This window comes from Dreissena polymorpha, chromosome 2, assembly GCF_020536995.1.
Source record: "Dreissena polymorpha isolate Duluth1 chromosome 2, UMN_Dpol_1.0, whole genome shotgun sequence".
NCBI classification, from domain to species: Eukaryota; Metazoa; Mollusca; class Bivalvia; order Myida; family Dreissenidae; genus Dreissena; species Dreissena polymorpha.
The window spans coordinates 143,354,541-143,380,903 of NC_068356.1; the positions used below are offsets into that span (position 1 = coordinate 143,354,541).

General features: G+C 32.7%; 2 protein-coding genes across 3 annotated transcripts; one reads left to right on the forward strand and one right to left on the reverse strand.

Moving 5' to 3' along the window:
• The first annotated feature begins 4,831 nt into the window (after positions 1-4,831).
• On the forward strand, positions 4,832-6,588 carry LOC127869307 (uncharacterized). Of its 2 annotated transcripts, none has more exons than XM_052411761.1 (4): positions 4,832-4,945; positions 5,076-5,335; positions 5,547-5,591; positions 5,835-6,588. In XM_052411761.1, exons 2-4 carry the CDS (start codon positions 5,096-5,098, stop codon positions 5,919-5,921), a joined length of 372 nt encoding a protein of 123 aa, XP_052267721.1. In that variant the 5' UTR covers positions 4,832-4,945; positions 5,076-5,095; the 3' UTR covers positions 5,922-6,588. The 2 variants fall into 2 exon arrangements, with proteins under 2 accessions (XP_052267721.1, XP_052267720.1); XM_052411760.1 differs by having other exon boundaries at positions 4,880-4,940.
• A 581-nt stretch (positions 6,589-7,169) lies between these two features.
• LOC127870143 (RNA exonuclease 1 homolog) lies at positions 7,170-25,635 on the reverse strand. The gene is made up of 13 exons (XM_052412801.1): positions 25,555-25,635; positions 23,884-24,036; positions 23,463-23,578; positions 22,335-22,473; positions 18,165-18,285; positions 13,081-13,212; positions 10,730-10,819; positions 10,442-10,509; positions 10,158-10,271; positions 9,653-9,768; positions 9,378-9,516; positions 9,061-9,181; positions 7,170-8,100 (listed from the first exon to the last, which is right to left on the reverse strand). The coding sequence occupies exons 1-13, from the start codon at positions 25,633-25,635 to the stop codon at positions 8,039-8,041; spliced, it is 1,452 nt and encodes a 483-aa protein (XP_052268761.1). The 3' UTR covers positions 7,170-8,038.
• Between the last annotated feature and the right edge of the window lie 728 nt (positions 25,636-26,363).

A 26,363-nucleotide genomic window follows, 5' to 3' on the forward strand; every position in this document is an offset into this window, starting at 1 on the left:
AAGTGACGTTTTTGTACGATTTATTTTATTTTATTATTTGATCATTCAAGAAATACACATGTACTGCACAAAACGCAGTATCTGTTGTAAATGCAAGGGATACTCCTAGTATGAAAAGCCCACTTTATGTAACAACATTAAACAAAGCAACAGTTGATTACTTAAAAAGCCACCGTGATTGGTACACTGTATTTATATTTGTAATTCGTTTATTTTTGCTCCCTGATAAACAGTGTTCTTTTTATTTTTTTATATTTTCCTTTCTTCAATATGTGACGCAGTGCCTTTAGGACTGTATAAACAGTCAGAGCGATCACGAGTCACTTGCGATAACCGATATATTAAGACTAGATAATCTGTGTTAGTTGTAAAAGAAATAGTACATGTCAAGTTTCACGGTAATTTTTCATTTAAATACCAAATGATGTTTGTTTATTATTCAGACAGCTGTTTTGTGTTTTCCCGTTGTAAAATGGCGTAGAATGATCGAGTAAACAATTACATTGTTGCCTTGCTTTGCATAACTTGCAACAACTGAAAGTATGTTGCGGTGTTAAATATTTATTAAGATAATACTATACAGAACCATTGTTTACTATTGACCCAATCGTATTATTATTGCATACAGTGTTGAGGATAAACATGCCCCATGTGTTTATTATGATAAGTCACTTACCTGGTAAAATTGGCTTGTTGACAATGTTCTTGTTCATACTTACGATAATGTTTAAAAAACACTAGCTGTACCATAATAATGTCGCAGTCATTTCGAGGAATATGTATGTAAAAAATCAACATATTTAATGCACATGTTTTTCAAGAAAATAATTCTGTTTTTAACATTCAAATGCAAAATATTATTGTTAATAATATCAATGTTTTTTCATTTATACATTTCACCATCACATTCCAATAGATTTCAATTAAGTGCAAAGTTGTTTACAGAGCCAGAACTCTGAAAATAAGCAAAATAATCAAAATGCAAGTAAATGCGCTGACACTTTTCAGAAAAGGCCCCTCGGTAAGTTGATTCAAAGTAAACTTATCATTTGGGCTTTTCCACGTTTCCCTTTTTTGTGTCGTAACTTCCGATTGCAGTCTACCTACCGAAAAAATCACTTCGTACACACATAAAAGCTAGAAACTGACTTTGAGTTGTTTTACTACGAGAAATACCATAATATTGGTTTTAATAGACAAATGACCGTTTATTGTTCGTGATAACTGTAGAACTCAGCGCGCACCCTGCTGCCAAAATGTTTGTAACGGAACTTTGAAATAAAAAATATTATGAGTTTCAACGGGTTTAAATAGCCAGCGCGTGTTCGTGCAAGGACTGCAGCGATTACTTGTAGGCCTGACCCCATTTTTCTTAAAATGTTGACACATTATCTTCATTCTCGGTTTTGTTCTCAAAAACTGTATTTACCGGTTACTCGATTAAACCATCGAACATTTGGGACTTCATTGGGCTGTTTGTGTGAAGCTCTGTTTACGTCAACAGTGAAATTGAACAAAAAATGCCCTTCTTAGCAGCTCTTAATTCCATTTCTTGGTAGCTCTTTAGTCCCCTGCATGGAAGCCTTTGAGTCCCTTGCTTGTTAGCCCTTAATTGCTATGCTTGGTAGCCCTTTAATGCCCTGCTTGGTAGCCCTTTATTCTCCTGCTTGGTAGCCATAACTTACATTTCTTGGTAGCCCTTAATTCTCATGCTTAGTAGCTCTTAATTCTCCAGATTGGTAGCTTTTACATTCCCCTGCTTGGAAGCCCTTAATTTTCTTGCTTGGAAGCTTTCGATTTCCCCTGCTTGGTGTTCTCAATTTTCTGCTTTGTAGCCCTTAATTCTACTGCTTGGTAGACCTAAATTCCCTTGCGTGGTAGCTCTTAATTGCCCTGCTTGGTAGCTCTTTAGTCAGCTGCTTGGTAGCCCCTAAATTCCCTGCTTGGTAACCCTTAATTCTCTTGCTTGGTAGCCCTTATATCTTCTGATTGGTAGCCCTTCATTACCCTGCTTTGTAGCCCTTGATTTCCCTGCTTGGTAGCTCTTAATTCCCCTGCTTGGTAGCCCTTAATTTCCTTGTTTGGTAGCCCTTACTTCCCCTGCTTGGTAGCCCTTAATATCCCTGATTGTTAGCCCTCAATTCTACTGATTGGAAGCACTAAATGCCCCTTTTTAGTAGCCCTTATTTTCCTGCTTGGAAGCTCTTAATTCCTCTGCTTGAAAGCCCTTAATTCCATTGCTTGGTAGCCCTTAATTCCTCCGCTTGGTATCTCTTAATTGCCCGGCTTGGTAATCCTTAATTCTCCCGCTTGGAGGCCCTAAATTCCCCTGCTTGATATCTCTTAATTTCCCTGCTTGGTAGCCATTAATCCCTCTGATTGAAATCTTTCAGTTCCCTAACTTGGTAGCCCTTAATTCCTCCGCTTGATAGCTCTTAATTCCCCTGCTTGGTAGCCCTTAATTCCCCTGCTATGTAGCCCTTTATTCCCCTACTTGAAAGTCCTTAACTACATTGCTTGATAGCCCTTAATTCCCCTGCTTGGTTGCCCTTAATTGCCCTGCTTTGTAGACCTTAATTCCCCGGCTTGGTTGCACTTTATTCCACCGCTTGGTAACCTCTTATTCCCCTGCTATGAAGCTCGTAATTACCCTGCTTGGTAGCCCTTAAATCCCCTGATTGGCAGCCATTGATTGCCCTGATTGGAAGCCCTTTTTTCCACTAATGGAATCGATTAATCCCCCGCTTTGTAGACCCTAATTTCCCTGCTTGGTAGCCCTTAATTACACTGCTTGTTAGCCCTTAATTCACCTTGATCCAGGTATTCTAATTTAATTGTAGAAACTATGTCGATCTTTAACGCAAAATACCTTGACCCAGGTATTCTAATTTAATCGTAGAAACTATGTCGATCTTTAACGCAAAATACTCATTATGTAGATATACGAATCTCTGCGAAAATTGATCTTCAATATGTTTGTATAAGCTTATACAGTTCGAAATACAATGGCATCTTTGTTGTTAAGGTTATGCATATAGACAAATCTTATTAAACATATCGGTCCACAAATTCCTTCTGATTACTTTTGTTCATAAATTATGTAAACTCAATTAAGTTATGTTCAATTCACAAGGACAGTCGTACAACTATAATCTTAAATGATTTGATTTCAATTAATACAAGTATGATGTCCATCACAGTACCGGTATCCAAACTAAGTATGTTTTTATCATTAAGTTTATTTCGTATAAGCAATTAAAAGTCATAAACATATCCCATTTATCTTAGTAAAATTACTTAACTGTAAAATGTCAATCGAAAAAATTAACACAAAATGTGTAATTTATCCAATATTTTATCAAATTAACTTTATAATTTGCATAAAGGCGGTTTATTATGGGCGGTAACTTCGATAAAACTCGATGTCGGGAATGTAAAAAGCGTCTATTGCGCAAATATTCCCGTTCAAAGGAATTCAAGCGTACAACAATAAAGAACAACACTTATAAGTTAAATAAATTACATCGACTTATATTAAATAACTGAACATAGTTACGAACTCTTTTAGTGATGTTTGTTAGGATGATAATGCCATATTAATTAAAAAAAATGTATTACTAATTTATAAGGCCTACAAAGCAGAAAGTCGATTACTGCAAGTACCGTGTGGGAACTATGTAATAGCATAATCATATTCTCTGTGCTCATATTGGCTTCTATCTGTGTGTAAAACAACAGTTCATACTGTAACTAACTTCCCGACCCGTCAATAAATTATAGCTATGGGGTTATAAACGTATATAATGGTGGTACAAGTAACACTGACAATCCAAGTTCTCACACTTATCAAAACTGTTTTTGCATAAAGTTAATAAAGAAGTTTCGAATTGATTTAAATGTATGAATGAAATACAAAGCTCCTTTTAAAGGAGAAATGCAACTGTTTTATTTTTTGAAAAACTGTTTTGATTTTTAGTTTTCATTTTTGCGCAATCCGAATTTACCTTGCTGTCACCCGAATCGTTTATGCAAACAAATGCGAATTTGCATAATAAGTTTCACACACTTATGTGTTTTGAAAAGCTCTGAAAGGCGATGTCGCTGACAACGCCAATGTTGCATGTAAAATGCATCGGATTGTTTTAAACGAACATGTCCACACACACAAAAAACGTGCAATATAAGATTTCTTTTTAAACTCTTTTGTAGCAGTAGTAGCAGAAAATACGACGAAATGCAAGCATTAAAACATACTTAGGGTATTCAAAAAAAAGATGAATATTTTCCAAATCCATGACGATGATAAACGTTTGTAACGTATATTAATTTAAAGATTAAAAAGCATGCAAACTTAACAAAAAATTGTTGTTTAAAGGAAACACATGTAATAAAAGTCATAAATTCATATGTATTTTGATGAATGTTTATCACGGAAAAAAAACACGTTGGTTTACTTATTTATAATTTAAGGAAATAGTTTAAATGTTCGATACCACTTTCAATACACCATACTCATAAGTAGCTATTCTGCACTGCTGGTTAGACAATTTAACACGAAAAGAATAAACTACATTGATTAATGCAGTATCATGCGTTTGTGAAATAATGACACTAACACATACTTTTTACATCAAAGCAATTGTATGTACAACTTAACGATCTATTCATGAAATGAAACATATAACCACTCTGTTTTTACAAAATATTATCGTCGTGTTACTAGTATTCCCTTGAGAGTGTGATGATGTTAATGTTAGCAAGTAATTAAATATTCAGTTGGACATACAATTCACGCGAGTGCCTTTAAACATCTGTACGAATAATAAACTGTAGATGAAAATCAAGTAGAGGTAAGTTAAGCCCACACATCTCTTTGAAAGGGCTGCTATATAAACGCCCAAGTGGTAAACACGCTTGCACAAGTAAGCAGGATACTATCGGTGAGGTAAGATTTTAACAGATTGAAATTATAATTTGAAATTTATGCATACTTACGTGAAATTCAGTTTTAATTACAAACGTTAAGACTATTGTTTGTTTTTAATTTAACGTGGATTTTGTTTATCACATGACAGTGAAGAAAAAGAAATAAACAATGGCTTCACAGAAGACTGTACTTTTGCTGGTCGTTCTAGTCAGCGCTGCATTAGCGGCACGTCAAGCGTCTAATTTGAAAAACGGGAAAGGTCAAGGTAAACAGAAACAAAACCAAAGAGTCGGTGGATGGACCTCGGCTGATCAAAATGATGAAACCGTTCAACAACTAGCGCAATTCGCAGCTGGGCAGATTTGCTCTATTTTCGTCGTAGATGCTGTACAAAAAGCTGAAACGCAAGTGAGTTTTCATGAACATACATATATGTATATAGAGCAATATGATAATGAATTAAGACGCTATTGTGAAACGGCTTAAAAACGAATTGTACTTCTTTTTTCTTTTGTTTGCCGTAATTAGATTGATGAACACGTTTTTTTTAAACGCGGTGTAGTTTAAAATACTCATTCATGTTATTCATGGGTTTTATAAATCTCATATGGAATTACAGGTTGTTGCTGGTATGAACTATCGCATGGATATCCTAGTTTCCAAGGTAATTGAATATTTAAATAGTCAATTTACGCATTGCTAAAAGGCTATTTAAAGGTGAAAACAACATTAAACCATAATAACTTTAAATGCACTATCGATATTCGACGTCATTTGTTATTCTTTAACGTATTGTAGATTAATTTTATTATGGACCTCCCTTTCATATTATCGCATTTTCAGAAAGAAAGACAAGTCTATTTCGCGCTTTTTATACACTGTATATATGTATTTGTTTATATTACAGGCTTGGAAATGCAAAGTACACGTGTTTGAGCAGAGTTGGACGAATACGACGAGGTTGACGTCGTTTGCCTGCAAATCCGTGCCGTAACTTGATGACGTCGGATTTTTTTCCTTGTAGTTCGTATGACTATATATCAAGTATATGCCTTTCCTTTTGATATCTTTCCTATAGCCGACGTTATTTGTTATAGATATGTTCAATGCCCTATTGTTTATATTTTTTTGTTAATTTAGCACGTTGGTTTGTCGCTTTTTTATACCCTTAAAAGTATTGTTGATGTTACATTAATTTGTGCATTGGGTTGTTTTATTTAATATCTGAGGTCTTATATTCTTACATAATTCAATGGTTTGTTCATTAACACTAATAGTTTGTTACTGCAATAAAATGTAAACGTCGTAGCCCTCAATAATTCAAGTTTTTTGTCTGAAAATGTTCATTTAGAATTACGATCTGACTAATTGTTTGATAATTATCAGCCTGAGTCCTTTATTTTACGTTGTTTTTAAATATACATGTACAAACATGTTTAATGCCAGGAATTAAGAATATAAATCATCAGACATTTTATGAAATAAAATATGATTATATTTTTACGTTTGTCAATAAACAACTTATCTTCCGTTCTTTTTCATAATTCAATATTTTAGGCATCTGCATCTTCTGATTAGTAACTTACCAGACTTTAACGATTAAGATGTATTCAGTGAAAACATACATTGTATTGGAAATAATAAAGTATATTTACCTCTAAGTTTACATTTGTGTTATATGGTTTGTTCTGAAGGAATGATATCAATGTATTCATTAACATTTTAACTGATGACCAAATCAACCGCGAAAATCAAATTCGCATACGCTTTAGGCATGCATTTTATAAACACACAACGTTTAAGTTTCGATTGAATTGAATTCACTCTGCAAGTAGGAATTCATGTCATTTAAGAATGTACTCATCAATATTTGAAAATATTTCCCAATCAACTTTGTTACACAACTTAATTTACTTCTATGCAAATACGTTGCGAATCATTTTTAATCTAGACCAAACCAGCTTTACCCCGCTGAAACTTTTTTTAAATATATTGAAATGTGCCTAGTGTTTCCCCCTTACAATCTATTAATTAATCCATAAGTACGAAGTGTTTTCTTCGCTGCTAATACAATTACACCTTTTACATGTTAAATTATATTTATCTGTATTACCCAACGGACTATATACGACAACAACAGCAACAACAAAAGTTGCAAAACACAGGAAAATGCCCATAAATAAATATGCAAACACAACTGTAATGATTTAATTATTCAAACAAAATACAATACTACGACAATGTATATAGCATGAACAAGTTTGTTTTTCCTAGGGTTTGAACCATGCACAATTGACAGCGAAAGGCTACCACATTTTTTCTAAATGATCGACGAAAGTGTTGCACATGTTTATTGAACGATTTTGATTGATGCGGAAACGTTCAAATAAGTAGGTAAAACATTTGTTCTTGGTAAAAAAGACTTGTTTAATGTCATGCATTCATTAAAACATATTTTGAATCTTTGAAAATTTTCTGAAGATGTTTTGTTTCTGAACTGTGAACAGGCAATTGTGTTATGCCAACGAGGTCTAAAAGTGTTCCGGCGATAAATATACACGTTGTTTTTACCACAAATTGTTTTTTAATTTATAAATAGTTCGACAGCATTAATAATACTTGTTATCAACGGATAACAGACTTTTTAGTGTGCATACGATACAAAGAAAGTCTCTATTAAAAAAGACTGATTTACTCTTCAAATAGAAGGTATTTAATTATTATGAATTCAAATTGATTATATACCGGATTCAAAAACCACCTTTAATATATTTAAAAAACAATATAACTTCGTCGCACATGTGTCATAAACAATGTTGTCAATACATATTTGTTATGATGCAAACCAATACAAATTGCCAGTTCATATAAAAACACATTCACTTTGTAGCACACATAACAACTTTTGCAACGAAATAGATGCCAATTATTTGCCATGTTAATTATTTAAAACAAACTATTCCTCATCACAAGCGAAAACAAATCATAAAACGTCAATTATTGATTAGAGATCAGTAGTCATGCGGACAAATTGAAGAACAAAGCAACAAAGTCAACTAAAAACAGCACAATGTGGTCTTTTTGTACCATAAAACAGGCAAAACTCGTTGATTACAGTTTCCTTAGCAACAACTTCATCGTGACCTCGGCATCCTCCTTGCTGTCGTGGCCTCCTAGAAAACGTGTCAATCAAATTAATAATAGGTGAGTGTATATAAACAAGTTAAATGTAACGACGTAAAGGGGCCTTTGCACGTTTTGAGAAATTGACAAAATTACTAAAAATGTTCAGATTCGCAAATAATCGTCGTCGTTTTGATATTTGTGATGAAACAGTAATACGTAACATTTATCATGCTCTGAATATCCATAATATGCATAATTTGACCATTTTAAAACCTGAAAATTATCAAGCGTTGCAACGCCAAACGATAGAAGAATTTGGAAAGTTCTGTTGTTGTCGTTATAATTTGTGACACCTCGAGGATTGCTTAGACAGAGTATAAAATACATCACTCATTGTATGAGCACGGATGGCCGAGTGGCCTAAGCGTGTCTAAGAATGTACTCCAGGGGTCAGTGTTTCGAACCCAGTTGAGTTTTACTTTTTTTGCTTTCTTTACTTTTATTTTTGTGTTTTACTGGAGCTTTTTCGATCCAATGTTTACATATTTCAATGTAAAGCATATAATGACAAACTTCAATACATGCCAAAATCTGTGAAATGGTCCCTACAAACGATAAAATCATTTCGTAATGATAACAGTGTTACTAAAGGAAAACCACTATCTTGTTCTTACGATTATTTTAACGCTCGGTAACCTATCCTGAAGATAATCAGTTTTTGGTTATTGTTTTTGTTTTCTCAAGTATGCCAATTTCGTATTTGTTTTTATATTTAGAAACTATTGCCATCAATAAAAGTGGGATATTAACAGGTTACTACTATCGACTAAACAGAACGACCTTCGGAATAACCCTTAACCGTAAGTTAGCATAAATTGCTATGATTTATACTGTTATCATTTGTAATTCTTTTATTTCTTAATAATAAGTTGTCTTGTAACAAAACAGGCATTATAATTATGCGTTTTATATCTTGTTGTACCGGTTTTAAATATAAGATTTACTACCTCCGCTCTGAATGTTCCTGTTAAGTTCGGTCAAGGCAATGTCTTTGAGAGACCGTTTCAGAGGTAGACCTCTTGGGTGGGGGTATAACACTGCGGTGTCGATCACGTTGCTGTGCACAATCTATGATTTTCAATAGGATCACAGTTATTAAGTATAACGTTATATTCGGCATTTGTAATTGGAAAACACTTGTTTTTACATTTATGGTATGTTCCATGTAAAGTATTATACATTGCTACATTGGGGACCTTGCTTAGATCAACAAACAAAATATTACCATATGCCATTTGATCTATTATATTAAAGAAACTCGTACCTTAAGCAAATTTAGGTCGTTAAAAAGACTATGTCCAACTAAAATTGTATCTCTGTTGAACAATTCTAGAAGATCATTACGGACGTCTTCAAATGTTTTGGTTACACCATTTAAATCCTCTTTTCTGATACCACTAAATCTGAAACAATATATAATGAAATAACATGCGACAAAAAACGAACCGATTAACGCAATTAATACATAAGACATTTACTTTCTGAATTTTATTTGAAGTCTTTAGTCATTTTAAAATAAAATAAAAAAAATTTTTTTACATGGTGTTGTAGTCAACAATTTCATTTGTTGGCAAACAAAATTGATCGTACACCACTCGACAGTTGGTGTCTAGAACTGTCACTTTGCACACCTCGATTCCCTTCGTCGTGTGGACCTATAAATCAAAGAAATTAATGTCAATTATTAGCTTGAACTGAGTCATAAATACCATTGCATAAGAATTGTGTACTTTTAGGTAAGATTGAAAAAATACATATATAAACTGCTAGCACTAGGATTCATAAATATGCATATTAAACAATTATAGGGTACATCGTAACTTTCTTCAATACAGCAATAATGATAGTTACATTCACGTTTATTATCATAACATATGGCCCCACAACACATCTATGTTTTAAAAACCACCATAAACTAAAATGTGTTTGATTAGTATTGGATGTTTGCATTTATGTTCGTATTATTGGAATTATCGAGCATTTCTTCTATATCCAAACATGCATTAATAATACATATATTTATTCAAATGTCTCTTTTACCCACCGACTCTGTGTCAAGAGCATATACACCATAACTCCCGTCATGTGGTGTCTTTAGTTGCGGTGTGACTTTAAACCCGTTTGTGTCCAAATACAAATTTTCTTTATGCACATGAGTCTACAAAAACAAAATTCAGCCAAATACATTATGTGGCATACACATTTTATTGGACGGGACATTGCAAGTATTAGAATAACGACTTTTATGAAATGTAAACACATGTTAATGTGAACGAATGAAAATCGGTATTGTTTAAGCTTTAATGCTAAATATAAATTGCATATTACAGAAACCGCCTGACATCCTTTCGACCCGAAAGACCGGCCACAGCAACCGTAAGGCATTTGAACTCCACCTAAAATTCATTGACACACGATTAATAGTTGCTTTTGTTTTTACCTTATTACCATACTTTAATATTGTGGATTCTCATTTTTTTTACGCTATTTACATGATTATAATGCATTATTCCGCTTTAAAAAAACTCTTTTAGCATACACATCTTGCATAAACGGGAAAGCGATAGTGGTAAACAGTTATTTGATTTTCATACACTTGTTAATTTCAATACATACGCATTTTTCTTGAGCGCTCAAGATGGAAGTCACACGGCGAGCGATTCGCAAAAGAGGTATCAAATGGGCGACAACAATTTCTACAATAACCTGTAAAAAGAATGTTGATAAGAAAGTCTGGTTGATATACTTCGCAGAAGATGTGGTAATAGTATCCTTTGTATATGTTAAAAAAGTATCGTTTAATAACAGAAAATGCAAACACTATTACGTTCTTTAGGATGAATTTCAGTTTTTTACTTGAATGCAAAATGTTGATTTATTTACGTAAGCAATATATAAATAAACACTAATAGAAGAACACATTCATGATCAAGTGTATTGACCTCTTACAGACTGAAAATGAAAATAGTGTAAGCACTCTATCCAGTTTTATTTTTACAGCGTTTAACTTGAGACCTGAAGTATATGATCAATAGTTACTCCTGATTTACTTTCATTTATTTATCTAAAAAAAAATACAAAATACGATGAAGTGCATACATATCCGTGCTAGAAAGATTTTTATCTAGGTTCTGTTAAAACTTTGTACGCCATTGAACATCTGTGAATATATTGTGTTGTAATATGTGTGTATTTATGGGCTTAAAGCCTGATGTATGTTGAACTAAACTCTAAACTCTAAAAATTAGCATATCAGGTATAACTTGTTATTTTGATGCAGCAATAGATGCATGAATATTTTTGGAAATAGATCCATCAGAAGCGGACGCATTATAGCCTTAAATGTAGTTAATATAACATACTATCTTGATATAGGCTTGTTTCATGCTATGCGGTGAATGAGTTGATAATTCTAAAAAAATAACCTGATAATCTCACTCGCGCTTGACCAACATGATTACTTTTGTTAATTCATGTTTTTAAATAATGTTTATAACGTATATAATTTTGGAAATTATGACCATTTATTTATTACAATACAGAATAAAAAGTCAATCAAATTACAAGTGTAACTGACAGCAGACATCTATTACACTAGGCTGCTTTAAAATGTATGCAAAGCGTATCCACTGGTGCAAATAGAACAGCTGTTCTTGTATGTGCCTTAATTAAATCAGTTATTATCCCCACGCTTTTAAAAGCGTGGAGATATTGTATTGATCTCCAATTTTGTCTGTCCGGGTCGGCTATCTCCTCCTACACTACTAGCACTAGAACCTTGAAACTTAAACATATGGTAGCTATGAGCATATGTGCGACGATGACGGCGACGGAATTTTGATCTGACACCTTGGTAAAAAAGTATAGGTAAATAAATGGGTATAATGGGTAAAAAACCTCATTTTACTAACAACATGCGACGCACATGATAATGACTTTTGACCCATTGGTCGGATCAAAATTGCAAATAGTGCACCGTCGCATATATGCTCATAGCCACCTTGTGTGCAAGTTTCAATGTTTAAGTGCTAATAGCGTAGAAGATAGTGGACAACCACGCCCACCCAAAATGTTGTTTCAACATAATTTCTTCATTTATTCACCAATTGACTTCAAATTAAAACTGAACATCTATTATGACAACACGGTCTATTTCGACCATCCGTGTCCACATTACCCACCACAGGGCCATTGATAAAGGTAAAGGCAGCTTGGTTCCCGTCTTCTTTAAAATTTATCGAGAGGTCCACGGGTACTACTTCCCCGTACCCCCAAATTTTTTTTCATACCCACAATTTTTCGTACCGAATTTTTTATCGTATCCAAATGTTTTGTCGTACCCATTTTTTTTTCGTACCCAATTTTTGTTTGGTACCCATTTTTTTTTCGCACCCAAATTTTTTTCGTTTCCAAATTTTATTTCGTGCCCCAATTTTTGTTGCACAAAAATTGTTTCGTACCCAAATTTTTTTCGTACCCAAAATTTTTCCGTACCTAAATTTTTTTGTGAACCAAATTTTTTCGTACCCATTTTTTTTTCGTACCCAAATTTTTTTTCGTACCCAATTTTTTTCATTCCGAATTTTTTCGAACCCAATTTTTTTCGTACCCACATTTTTTCGTACCCAATTTGTTTTCGTTCCCAAATTTTGTTTCGTACCAACATTTTGTTTCGTACTCGATTTTTTTGGCACATTTTTTTCTTACCCGTAATTTTTTTGTATTCGTACTCAAAATTTTGTTTAAACATAACTTCTTCATTTATTTACCAATTGACTTCAAATGAATACTGAACATATCTTATGACAACACGGTCTATCTCGACCATCCATGTCCACCTTACCCACCCTGGGCCCCACCAACATAGGCCTTGTCCACCAAAAATTGCCTTTTAATATAACAATCTATGCGGCGTGGGGATACACTTCTAGTTATATGTGTTAAGTTGTAGAGAACAATAACCCCACCTTGCTTGAAACCATGATGATCGCCATAGAGACAAACTCTGCCCAACTCTCGTTCTGGGTCCGGCCTGGCGTAGTCAAGGTCTCGAAGCTGAGCCTCTGAAAGTACTTTGCTCAAGCACTTTCTGTAAATGTCTACAGGCAAAAGAATTGCGCTTTAATGTGGTTTTTATAATTGATCAATGAATACAAGCTTTCGGTAATCGCATAGAACTTGTGTATTAAGCAAAACGCAAATTCTATTGTGATTTATATATCCATGCGCCGCTTTAGATATTCCTCCTAGTTCAGTAAGGAACAACACCGGCGAAGGTGATTTAAAGTTTTTTCCGTGTATATATATATATATATATATATATATATATATATATATATATATATATATATATATATATATATTATAACTACTCTGTTATACACCAATCACCGTTTACCAATAACGAAAACAAAGATCGTTGTCCATATTTTCAAAACAATAAAAATCAGCACTATTATTTAACATTGCAAATAAGAAAACATATGGTTTGCGCTTTAAATTGTTTAAAAAATAATGACAGAACTTGGAGTATTGTGCTTCGACATCAACATAACGTAAACAAAACAATACCCTTACATGTGTGTAATATAAATTACTAGCAAAAAAAGCAATTGAAGTCATAAACAGATTATTTTATTAAAATAATATTTACCTGCCATTTGTTAACGTCCTACGTGTTGAATATATATATCCAAAGGTTTCGGACGGGTAACGAAAATGTAATCTAATAGGCACTGCATTTCGCTATTGACAGGTTTAACATGATTTAAATGCCATGTTAAAGGCATGTCTGCCCTCACATAAAGTATTTATTTCGGTATTCGATATTGAAATGTAATCAATACTTACAAGAAGGTTATTTCTTATGATTGAATACCGGTATTCGCTCAGAGCGTTATATTGTTATAAGATTAAGCAAATGTTTTTCACCCCTCCGAAATATTGCAAAAAGAAGTATTTGTTAAAACAGTTTCTTTAACTTACACATAACGTACACATTAAAGCAATAAGCATTGTCACTATATGGAAACATGCTCATGCAATCGTATTTTAGGAGGTACATTCGATACTTATTTTTTTTACTTGTTATGTGACAATCGATGACAATAAAGAATATCACAAAACACCCAGCCTTAAACTTGAACAGTTTTTATATATTCGGACATCGGCATACAAAGGTCAATGTTTTATATGCTAGCCGACCGCACACATACCTAATAAGTAATCACAAAAGGTAATATTAACTTATAAAAGCATAACACATACAATTGAACACCAATTGAAAAAAAGATATTTTTAAATTATCAGAAATTTAAATATTCATTTTATTATTGTAATATTCGATACTAATTTAATTATTCAGTTTTTGATTGTAAGTAACCAGACAATACACTTGCAAATTTCTGAGGCACGATAATATTGAAAACATACGCGTATTCGCAAAAGCCCTACTGATTCGAAAACCATAAATTCACAATAACACATAACATATCATCTTGTACAATACTGTTTGAAGCCGTTAGAAAGTGGAGGTAATTGTCATATTATATATCTTTGTTTCTATCCTTAAAATAATTATAAACTCCATGTCGACAATGCAAAACATCGTTATTTACCTCTTTCAGACCTTCTAATTCAGGCAGAATAAACAAACAAAATATTGATGTATGCTTTACATGTACATGATTATTATAGCTTACTAGCCTATCAACTCATAAGCATGCACATAACTATATCAGTTCTATGCGAAGGACTCGTTTACGCACATAGGCATGTAAACAAATAAAATAAATAACGTTAAAGTTGCATCACTAAATGTGCCATTATAAAGTTGGACTTTTTGTGTAACGTAAATGGTGGATATCGAATAACTCGGCGTCGGGATTGAATAACAATATTCATTTTTGTTTCACTCCTTAGCTGTATTATGTTCTGCAATTTCTCATCAATATAATTATGCTTTTGTTGAATCTTTAATTATGTGTTATTTATTTCAACAGACAAAGCACGCAAATTCTTTCATAAAGGACTATAAATAGGTCATAAGCGGAAAAAATGACAAACAAAATGCTATAAATGTGTATAAAGGTAAGATTGAGATGCAGTCATGCAGTTATCCAAACATATAGTTTGAAATCCATGCAATATCCATTTTTTTTACCATGATCGCTATCAGGTAATGCTATGCGATTTATTCTGGGCCAAGTGTGAGCTTAAGCATTCATGTCAACACGATTAAAGCGGATGTATACGATTTTTTATATGTGTTTATTTGTAATATATTGATAAAGTATGTTACAATTACACAAATAGACAAGAAAAATTATACATTAAAGCCGAATTACATAAAATGCAGCAAAGACAAATTAGCGGCCCGAGCCGATTGTGACGAACATATTTTCCTACATTAACCGAAGCATTCGTCTTTGTATTAGGATTGGAGTTAGTGTTATTGTGTCGTATGAATAGATATCGTTGCAGAAATTCAAATAAACCGTTAAACTAAGTTTAGATTCACATTGTACATGTATGATATACATGCTGGCGAATTCGGCTGTACAGCCGTTTTCAATTTGAGAATTAAATATCTGGCTTATTTCGCATTTTTCGACACATGTTCTTCTTAACTTTTATTTTAATTTATATTGAAATATATATATATAATTAGTTTTTTTTACACATTTTATATAAATTCATAAATATTTTACAAATCGTATATACCCGCTTTAAAGCGAGATTATACGATTTTGTGAAATATTAACGAATTTATATAAAACTTGTAAAAACACTTATTATATGTATATTTCAATATCAATTTAAATAAAAGTTAAGAAGAACATGGGTCAAAAAATGCGAAATAAGCAAGATATTTAATTCTGAAATCGAAAAGGCTGTACAGTCGAATGCGCCAGCATGTATATCATATAAACTTAGTTTAACGGTTTATTTTAAATTCCTGCAACTATATATATTTATACGACACACGAACACTAACTCTGGTTCTAATAAAAAGACGAATGCTTCGGTTATTGTAGGAAAATATGTACGTCACAATCGGCTCGTGGCGCTAATTTGTCTTTGCTGCATTTTATATAATTCGTCTTTAATGTACAATCATGTTTGCCTATTTTGTGTTATTGTAACATATTTTATAACTATATTACACTTTAACACACATACAAAATCGTATAATCTCGCTTTAAATCCCAAGAAATGGTTTTCACAGACCGATCAAAGATTGTGACCGCTTAATGTATCGTTTTTATACTTAGTGGTAGGTTGTTTGTATTGTCATATTGTAGGTTAACACGAATTGTTAGTATTATTTTAACGCATTTCAGGTTTACTTCAAATACTAATTCAGTGATACGCGTTTAGGTGCATGCAATGCTAATACAATGCTACTTTTTGATCGCACCAATATTAATGTTATGTTTTGTGTTATTTGTATTGTAATTTTGCGCTAGAAGCTGACATTAAAACAAAGTGCATTATTGATCTAACTTTTATTATTAAACTGCAAATTAACTACATGCAACAATAACAAAATAACAATCTCATAATATATCAAATACTTTGCAAATGAATTGATGCATTTACAACGATATTAACATGCATTTTTAACAGCCATGTATATAAATATGTTGCGTGGTCCGTCTTTATTAATATGAATTTCAAAATATTAGTTCCGCAGTGATATTTGAAGACGCACGACGGAAAACTGGATTAGTTACACAATAGACCATACTCGTAACTCGTCTTATTTATAGGTACAAACAACTTTGTATTTATATGCACTTTATTACATAAAAAGTCAGCTGTTTCAAACGATTTGTTGACGTTTCAATTTGACTTGCGATTCATAAGCAAATATATTTAGGTCATTGTTGTGTCTATACCACATGTAAAGTAGCGGAAAACAGTTTTGCCTGATTGCATATTTTCCCATCACATATTAATTTTAAAATGATAAAGAATATTCCTTCATGTACCACAAAAACGAATCAGCATGTCGTGAACTTAAAAACAATTTTGCATTCTGCCGTTTTGGAACGATCTAAGAGTATTTTATACATCATACAGTTCATTAGCTGCTGTCAATTCAAGCTAATTTTGTTTCAGTTTCTTCAGCAGCAACTGCATCGTCACCTCAGCATCCTCTCTGCTGCTGTGGCCCTCTTAATTGCACAAATACACAAATAGTTGTACTGTCTCTGTGTTGCATATAATTATTCAATGAGCGGGTTTATTAGAACATAGCTATCGTTAATATACATTTGTCGTACATTTAAAGCCCCATAAACACTCAAAATTAACGATTATGTCGTAAAGTTTTTCAGAAAATAAACTTAACACATAGAAAATTAGTGTTCCTTAGACCAATAGCCAAACTACCGACGCTATATGTTGTCTGGTAACAAAGAATTAACGAGATTGGCTTCGTGCAGCGTCGGAATCATGACGTAGTTCTCATGAGCCGACCGAAGCCATTCTCGCGTTTGGTCGTAAATGTTCGGTTATTGTCGCGGGAAATCCACATGGATAATAATGCCATACAATAAATAAAACCAGCATTTATGATTCTCATTAAATCTTTGTTATGTGTTAACTTTATTTTCGAAATATTGTACGAAATATTTGTTGATTCTGAGTGTTTATGGGGCTTGAATTGGAGTACACTCTGATTCGAAAACTAAAAGGATTGTATATGAAGCATTCAATTCAAAAATAAAGTCATCAAATATGATTGATAACAAGACGTTTAAAAAGTTGAGTTAGAAATGCACACTACTTGGTTGGCAATTACATTAGAAACTTGATTATTATTTGTTACGTTTATTTTATAACACATTTTAAATTGAAAAAAATACGAAAAACATGCTTAGTAAAACGATTGGTATATAACAACTTTAACAATGGCAAATCACCCTCTGCAGCAGAATCCCAAAACAGCAAGATGTTTGTTAAAAAAAATTGTCAAGTTTTGAAGACTCGTAAACAATATCAGTACACATGCATACATGCAGGTACATGATTTATCTATAAATACCTCCAACTTGGATTTCCCTCTGCAGCTCAGATGAAGCAATGTCTTTTAGAGATCGTCTCCGTGGGAGTCCCAGTGGATGCGAGTACAACATCACTGTGTCAATGATCTTGGTGTGTAGAATCTGGTCAATAAAACATCATATGAATAATAATGTTTACTTGTTAAGTAATATATTGGAGCGAATATAAATTACATCACAAATTGTTTGCAGTTTCCGAAATTCGTTACCCCACGACATAGTAATTAAAAACGTTTAATATTATAAATATGGCACGAACAATGCGTGACTTAATGACTTTATGGAGAAATGCCAAATTTAATTCAATAAGCGTATTAAACATAAGGATATTATTATTATTTGTAAATGGTTTGTTTCGTTCAAGTGGTAATTAAACAACAACACATTAAAAGTTATAAAACGCAGAAGAGTGTTTCCCTTGGTTATTGTTTATGGAATTACATTGTTTTCTGAATAGCGCTTTTGAATTGACCTAAAAGAATGCATTGAAATGACTAAACTCTGAGCTTGAAAGTTTGATATTGTTGCGAGCTCTTCTTTTTAATAACAGTTTTGTGCGAATTTAAAGGGGCATTCTCACGTTTTGGTAAATTGACAAAATTAAAATTAATTGCTTCAGATTCGCAAAGGAACACTTATGCTTAACATTTACTATGCTCTCAAATATCCATCATATGCATCTTTTGACGATTTAAAAACTTGAAAATTATAAAGCGTTGCAACGCGAAACGATTGCATAATTTGGACAGTTCTGTTGTCGTTATATTTTGTGACACTACGAGGGTTTCTTATATAAAGTATAAATGCAACTGTCATTGTATGAGCACGGATGGCCAAGAGGTCTAAGCGTTAGACCTTTACTCTAGGGGTCGATGGTTCGAGCCCCGGTGATGTTTACTTTTTTCCTTTCTGTAATTTTATTCTTATATTTTTACTGGAGCTATTAATATCCAATTTTTACATTTATCAATATAAAGCATTTAATGACAAACTTAAATACATGCTAAAAGTAGTGAAAAGGTCTCTTCAACACTATATAGTTCATTTGTGTCATGTTCCAGTATTTTAACAATCCAGTTCGACATTTGAATAAGTTACTCAACCAATAGTTACATTTAACGTATACGATGTTATTTGTCAGCGTAGAATTATCGCGAGTTACGGTGACCCACTTTGGATCGCTTTGCATTAAACAAAGACAAAAAATTCGAATTAGATTAACAACTAGATGTTCACGTAGCTTCAATTAGTGTGACATTCCACTCCGTAGGGAAACGCTATGATTATACAAGTTTGGAACATAAACAGTGAACCGCGGCATTTCTTTTAAGAACAAATCTTAAAACCTCTGCATAAACTTCATCACTATTTGAAACAATTTAAAGTTTAAATTGGCAACCGTAAATAGTTATATGAATACTTGTTTTGCAACTCAACTCAGTTTATTAATAAATAAAGGCCGTTGGTCCAAACTACACAGTATTTGACACAAAAGATAACTCATGTTTTTAATTGAAAACACATCGTCTTACATATAAAATATATCAACGTATTACATTGTGTTCATCTTACATTTAAAATATATCAACGTTTTGTGTGCATAAGATGATACATATAAATTCAAAATTATAATAGTGTGTCATTATATGTTTTCTCATCAAAATTATTACTTGCAATGTATAGTATTTACATTCATATATAAGTTACATAGAAATTCACTAAGGACAACGTCATATTTTCTACATTAAAAAGCATGGTATTCACAATAAAAAATAAAATTAATATATTATACTCAAATAAAAAAATACAAATTTTTACATTATATGAGACATGCAAATGCCTACCAACTTCAATATTTAGATTGTGATTTTAGCATTATTCTTATAATGATTACCTCTAGATGCATTTCTAATCTCATTGTGCCAATTTTGGGTTAGGAAATCAACTTCCTCGAATCATTTGAAAACATAAATGCCAAACCCACATGTTTCACGTAACATTACTGACAATTCATCTATAAATATATCGAATATGATAAAACTAGTCTTGTCCCCCCTGACGGGTACCAATATTTCATTGAAAACAACACTGATATAGTTATTTGACAATTGTTTCTATACTTCGCAGCAGAATTTGTGACGGTTGTATTATGCACTTTAACACAGGAATTGTGTGAATTGTACATATTTTTAGTACGTTAATGATTTCACCTAAAATTATCTTTCTGTTAAGAGCTTGAAACATTACATTGTGGTTTATTTTATCAAATGCCTTTCTAAAGTCTATATATAAGATATAGAATCTATCCCCCCCTTTCTTGACAAATTTTTTTGAGCGATCACTTGAAGGCTATCCCATTATCTATAGCTGAATAGCCGGCCCAAAACCCTGCTTGAGATTGATCTAATTTATTGTTTGCTTTTGCCCATCTATATAATCGTGTATGTAACATTCCAGACACTATTTTGTACACTATAACAGTTAAAGAGATTCCACGGAAATGTCCAAGAATATGTGTTGGTCCAGACTGTCGTATAGGACATATTATACTCTGACCCGACGTTTAAGGAAAATAACTAGAAAAACAAATTCGAATAAAAATAAATACTAAGGCAGATGCAGTATTGTTTACGGAATGTTTTATAAAACTCAGTTGATATTCCATCTATGCCATTGCTTTGGTTATGTATTAAATTATGAATTTGAAATTCGATTTCTGCGAGTGTAAAAGGCTCATTTAACGAAATTAAATCATCGTTTATGGCATCTGTGTTATTTTTTGTAATATTTGCTCGGCGCTTGACCTGCGTATAATAAACTACGAATGCAGTCATGCCATTTATTAGCCTTGATACTAGTAGTTATGTTTTGTTACGGTTTAGCCTTGCCTTTTTTCCGCAGAAAATTCGGATTTTCGATTCTGGAGCAGTGCTTCTCTATTTTTTCTTTGTAGTTTTTTTTTTATTATTGGAATAATTTTAAATATATATCTGCGATCTTTATACTCAATCAGATAAGATGCTCAATTTTAAGCTCGAAATTTACCTGAATATTTTTTTTTTAGTTTTGTTTTTAAAGAAAATTAGATTGTTCATCCCGCCATTTTTTTAGAAAGAAAATCAGATTGTTCAACCCGCCATTTTTTAAAAGAAAATCAGATTGTTCATTCCACCAAAGTGGCTGTAATTATCGTTTGTAATACGATAACAAAGTTATTTTTTTTTGGCCTGCCTCGTTGTATACAGCGTTAATTTTGTCAATAGCCGCTTGAATATCTGCATTAATGAAATTCTTTACTATAATAGAATTTTCATTCAAGAGCGTATTTATATGAACGCGAAATGCATCAGCAAATCAGTCTTGCCATTATATATATATTGACGCGTGATACTTATTTATTATTATCAAACTTTTTGTGGTTATTATTTATGTCTTCAAAGATTATTGGACAATATATAATACAAGTCATCGCAAATTATGAAATCTAGTAATTTTGCGTTCTAGAATTTTAAGTCCCCCGATAAGAAAAATAGCGCATCGAAATTTGTCAATTTGAGTTACTCTGAATCGGAAAACATACCATGAATACCATTCTTCTCATCTGTCAAGTTATATATTGGTTCCCTTTTGGAGAGATATAAGTACAATACATAATGACATATTTACATTTTAAATTCCGTAAATGTTTAGAAATAAAAACACGTATTCTATTTTGATAAATCGCTCAAACATGATCAAAACACATGTAGGATTCTAATATTGCATTTACCACAACAGTTTCCCCAAGATTTACATAGATATATATTATCAAATGAAGATAAATTCGTTTTAAATTCTATATTGGTTATGTGTTTACATACGCCTGCACTATTTCCAGCAAGCGATATTTATATCGAGCAATCTCCCCGTGCTGTCATTGTTAATTGGGTAACGACCAAATTCCTAGTCCTTGAATGAGAGCTTTCGTCGTCATCGTGAGAGTGTATATAATCTCTGATTGCTTGATTCCCATCATGAGGCGGTATGCGTACACTCACGTTATTATTCACATGATTAATCACGTTGTTAACATCCAATCGTTTTTTATTTCAACTTCATTGTCGTCTCTACAAAAAAGTTCATGGAAAGAAAACACATTCAATAAATTTTACCTTGAGGACCATCAAATCGTGATTTAGCCCATGACCAACAAGGATAGTGTCTCTATTGAATATAGCCAGAAGATCATCACGCAATTCTGCGAACGTCTTTGTTACATCATGCAAATTTTCCTTCTTTATTCCACTCCAACTGCAAGGGCATTACAGTTAAGATAAACAAGCTAATTTAAACAAGCAAAATGCATCGTTATTTCAAAAGTTATGAACTGTCGTACATATTTATGTAGATATAGCCAGACCATACCTCATGCTAGGGAAAATGGTCGCCTTAAATCAGAACAACAAAACAAATCTTATATAATCAACAGAAAAGTTCAAGATGCATCCGCACCAAACATAGCTGATACTTTTCCTGACAAAGGCCCCATTGCTTATCCATCAATGAAACACATCAACATCACCGAAAATGGAATAATAAAAAAATCACAAAAGGTTAACATCCACAAAGGTCTAGATAAAATATCATGCTGAGCATAGAAGGAATGCAGTACAGAAAATCTCCAATCATTACTCCGCTAATTTAAAATTCCATGTCTCTTGGAAAAATCCAAATCGGTTTGAAACATGCACATTAATGCCATACTGCTCTAAATTGCAGGCCAATATAACTTACATGCATTTGCTATAAAATCTATGTAAAGCTAGCACTATCATATCCAATCTTAATCAAAAGAATATTGTATATGACCTCAACAACGGGTTTGGACCTTCCCATTAATGTGAAATACAACTGATATCATTCTTTAAAAAAAACTTTACCAAACCAAGTAATCAATGTATACAAACTGAAATTATCATTATTATTTTTGCTAAAAACAAAATAAGAGCGCTGAGGCATGAGCAATACACCAACCTGAACTTTAGGGCAAATTACCAGAAAGCGAAGAGGGAGGTAAGAAAGAAGATGAAAAAACAAGGAGGAATGGATTGATGAACAAAGTATCATCATTGACAAACAGATGACCGCAGTCAGCAGCAAGAAGGCCTACAACACCCTCAAGACCTTCACGAAGACCAGTCAGCCCAAGTTAGCAGGAAGTCCTGCCGAGATGTTCTTACTGGTTGTTCGTTGACGAAAGGAGACCAGTTGATTATAAATTATTTTAAAAGTGTACATACTATGTGTTGTAGTCAATGATATCGGAAGTTGGTAAACAGTACTCGTCGTAGACCACTTTGCAGTTGATGTCTATCACGGTCACCTTGCACACCTCGAGACCCTTCTTCGTGTGTACCTTAATGTTAAGTAAATAAATGTTTTATTGAATTTGATCCAAACGCTGCCATGATCAGTTTGCACGTCAAACATTGTTTATTTGTAATCAATGACAAACAAGTGAACACCATTAATATAATAACGCCTTCAATCGTAACTAATGATTCCCAATATTATACATATGGTAAGTTTTAAAACGAAATCATAGTAAACATATACATATATCTATTAAGTTTTTCTTATATGTTGCAAAGTAAAATGCATTGTTTTCAATTAACGAACAGAGGCGTTATTTTACAATATGCAACTAATTAGGCTTCGTACCGACTCGGTGTCGATGGCATAAACTCCATAATTGTTTTCCGCTGGAGGGGGTTTTAACTCTACTCCATAATTGTTTTCCGCTGGAGGGGGTTTTAACTCTTGAGTTGTTTTGTATCCATCGACATCGTACACGTTGGCTTTATGTACGTGATTCTGAAAATAATTAATAACTGTTTCATTCATTGTTTCCAAATTTAATAAATATCACATTTTTATTTGGAGAAACTGTGTTTTGACTCATAAGTTCCGGAAACGGTCTGCAAATAATAAAAGATCCAATAGTTCAAGACAATATATTTATTCGTTAAAACTTTAAAATAAACAAAAATATTTGTATTCACCAGACTTTTTTTCAAAATAGGTTTGATGTTGATGACGAAATTATAATCAGATTAAAAAAAACTCACACCCTTTTTGTGCGATCTTCAAAATTACGCAAATTTCTTAATTTTTCGGACTTTTTATTAAAAAAAATACTTTAAACGTATTGAAGTGTGTATTATCTAATTGCAATGAAAATCATGTCGCAAGTTTTGACCTGCATACAGATCAGGCGCGAAGCAATTTAACATATGCGATCACATGAGTTCCATTATTAACATCTTCAGACTTTCAGTGTTTAAAATCGTTTCATATCATTTAGCCTAGTTGCAATTAGATGAAATATATAAAGTCAATTTGTTAATTATATACGATGTGCCAAATACGTGAATTATGATTAGTAAGAAACATAAAAAAGTTACAAAAATATGTTATACCTCTGCATGTCTGCATCCTGTGGATAGTTTGTCACCCAGGCAGCATCCGTATTTCCAACAACCACGTTCTGAAGATTTTGACAGAATGGTATTATGATTATAATACTAATAATGAAGTATATTGATGAGGTGTTCTTTAACTGATTGTGCATACTATCTGCGTTTGAAGATAGTGTTTCAAATCGTGTAAACAAACATAAGTATCACACGGGATTCGAACCAGGGACCTTCCGATCCCTAGACCACTGTCCTTACTAGCAATAATGTATGATCCCAATACGTACAAGTACATTGATCATGATTGTTTTTAATTGTTCTGAAATACTAGTACGTTGAATAATATTATGTTATAAAAAAGCATAAATATGAGTAAAATATAAACCACACAAACCAAATGGTATATTTTCCAGGTGCAAATAAACTATAAAGATTATTTTAATAATTATCTTAATTGTTGTGAGTTTGTATTGAATTAAATCCCCAGTTGCCGTGTGATATTTAAATAAGTTTATATACCTTTTTTTCTTAGTGGCTCTGGGTGGTATTTACATTCGGGATCCTTGTTATCAAGTTTTTGGCAGCATCGCTTGCAAGCTCCTTTAAATAAATTTGGCACCTTATCGATATTAAGCTTATCCATAATATAGGACCAACACATAACACCAACTTAAACAATATATATATATGGACTTAACATTACCATATTATGAATCTAATAAACTAAATACACGTATGACGAAACGTATATTTGAAAAAGGTTTAACGGAAAGAATAAACATCAACAATACACAAAGCACGACGGAGGATTATGTGTTCAATAACAAAAGTAGTACTGGTAAATGGACGAAAGAACATATGCAACAATAATGTCATTACCTTTCTCAAAACCATGAAGGTCACTATTGAGGCATACTTTGCCTTCTTCACCTCCAGGATCCGGTCTTGGATAGTCGAACTTTATAAATTCATCATTTCTGCCAATCTGGACAAACATTGTTGATATATTTCTGAAATTGAATACTTAATAAATTTCCGTCCGCTTAATTCATTTCCGTCCGCGAGAAACGTCTCCGATATTCAAACGTCGAAAACAACGCGTTAGTCACCTTTGTATTCCACATATATAAATTCGCCGCTCTGCAAAGTCCTTCGTGTTTGCAATACGCAACTGTTTTAGAAAAGACAATTATTTTATGAGAAGATATTTTGGAAATTAAAAACTTTTGGACTTGAACATGTCTTTTAATAAATATATTCTTTTGATTTTCTTTGTTCTTCGTTTTTTATCTGTCATGAACTAAAAGACGATCCACAATAATATTTACCATATCAATCAAGCTATAGGAAAAAATACATACTTGACATGTTCTTAAAAAGGTGGATTTAATCCTCTTTCCAAAAGACAACAATACATTTGTGTCAGAGCTTGTACAAGTATTGATCAGGGTGCAGAATCAACGAGATTGACAGGGGTTTACAAACAGGATGGACAGAATGAAAAAAACGGAAAGAACTTTATTTATGTAAATATCTCAAGTTGTTGAACAGTTTTCAATAAAACTGTAGTGCATAAGTCAGTTTTCTCGTAGTTTGTGCCGATATATTACCCTTTAAGTAAACATAATTGAATACGCCTGAAATCGGTGCCAAAATGTCACGTTGCGTAGAGCATATATATACAGTGCATATCGAAATTTGGCGACAAACACAGACTTATTAAAT

Coding starts and splice junctions, on each gene's coding strand:
- LOC127869307 (XM_052411761.1), top strand. CDS start 5,096: ATGGCTTCACAGAAGACTGTACTTTTGCTGGTCGTTCTAGTCAGCGCT. Junction 5,336..5,546: donor TACAAAAAGCTGAAACGCAA/GTGAGTTTTCAT, acceptor ATGGAATTACAG/GTTGTTGCTGGTATGAACTA. Junction 5,592..5,834: donor TGGATATCCTAGTTTCCAAG/GTAATTGAATAT, acceptor TTTATATTACAG/GCTTGGAAATGCAAAGTACA.
- LOC127870143 (XM_052412801.1), bottom strand. CDS start 25,635: ATGTTTGTCCAGATTGGCAGAAATGATGAATTTATAAAGTTCGACTAT. Junction 22,474..23,462: donor ATCATTGACTACAACACATA/GTATGTACACTT, acceptor ATGCCCTTGCAG/TTGGAGTGGAATAAAGAAGG. Junction 10,272..10,441: donor AAGGATGTCAGGCGGTTTCT/GTAATATGCAAT, acceptor TTGTTTTTGTAG/ACTCATGTGCATAAAGAAAA.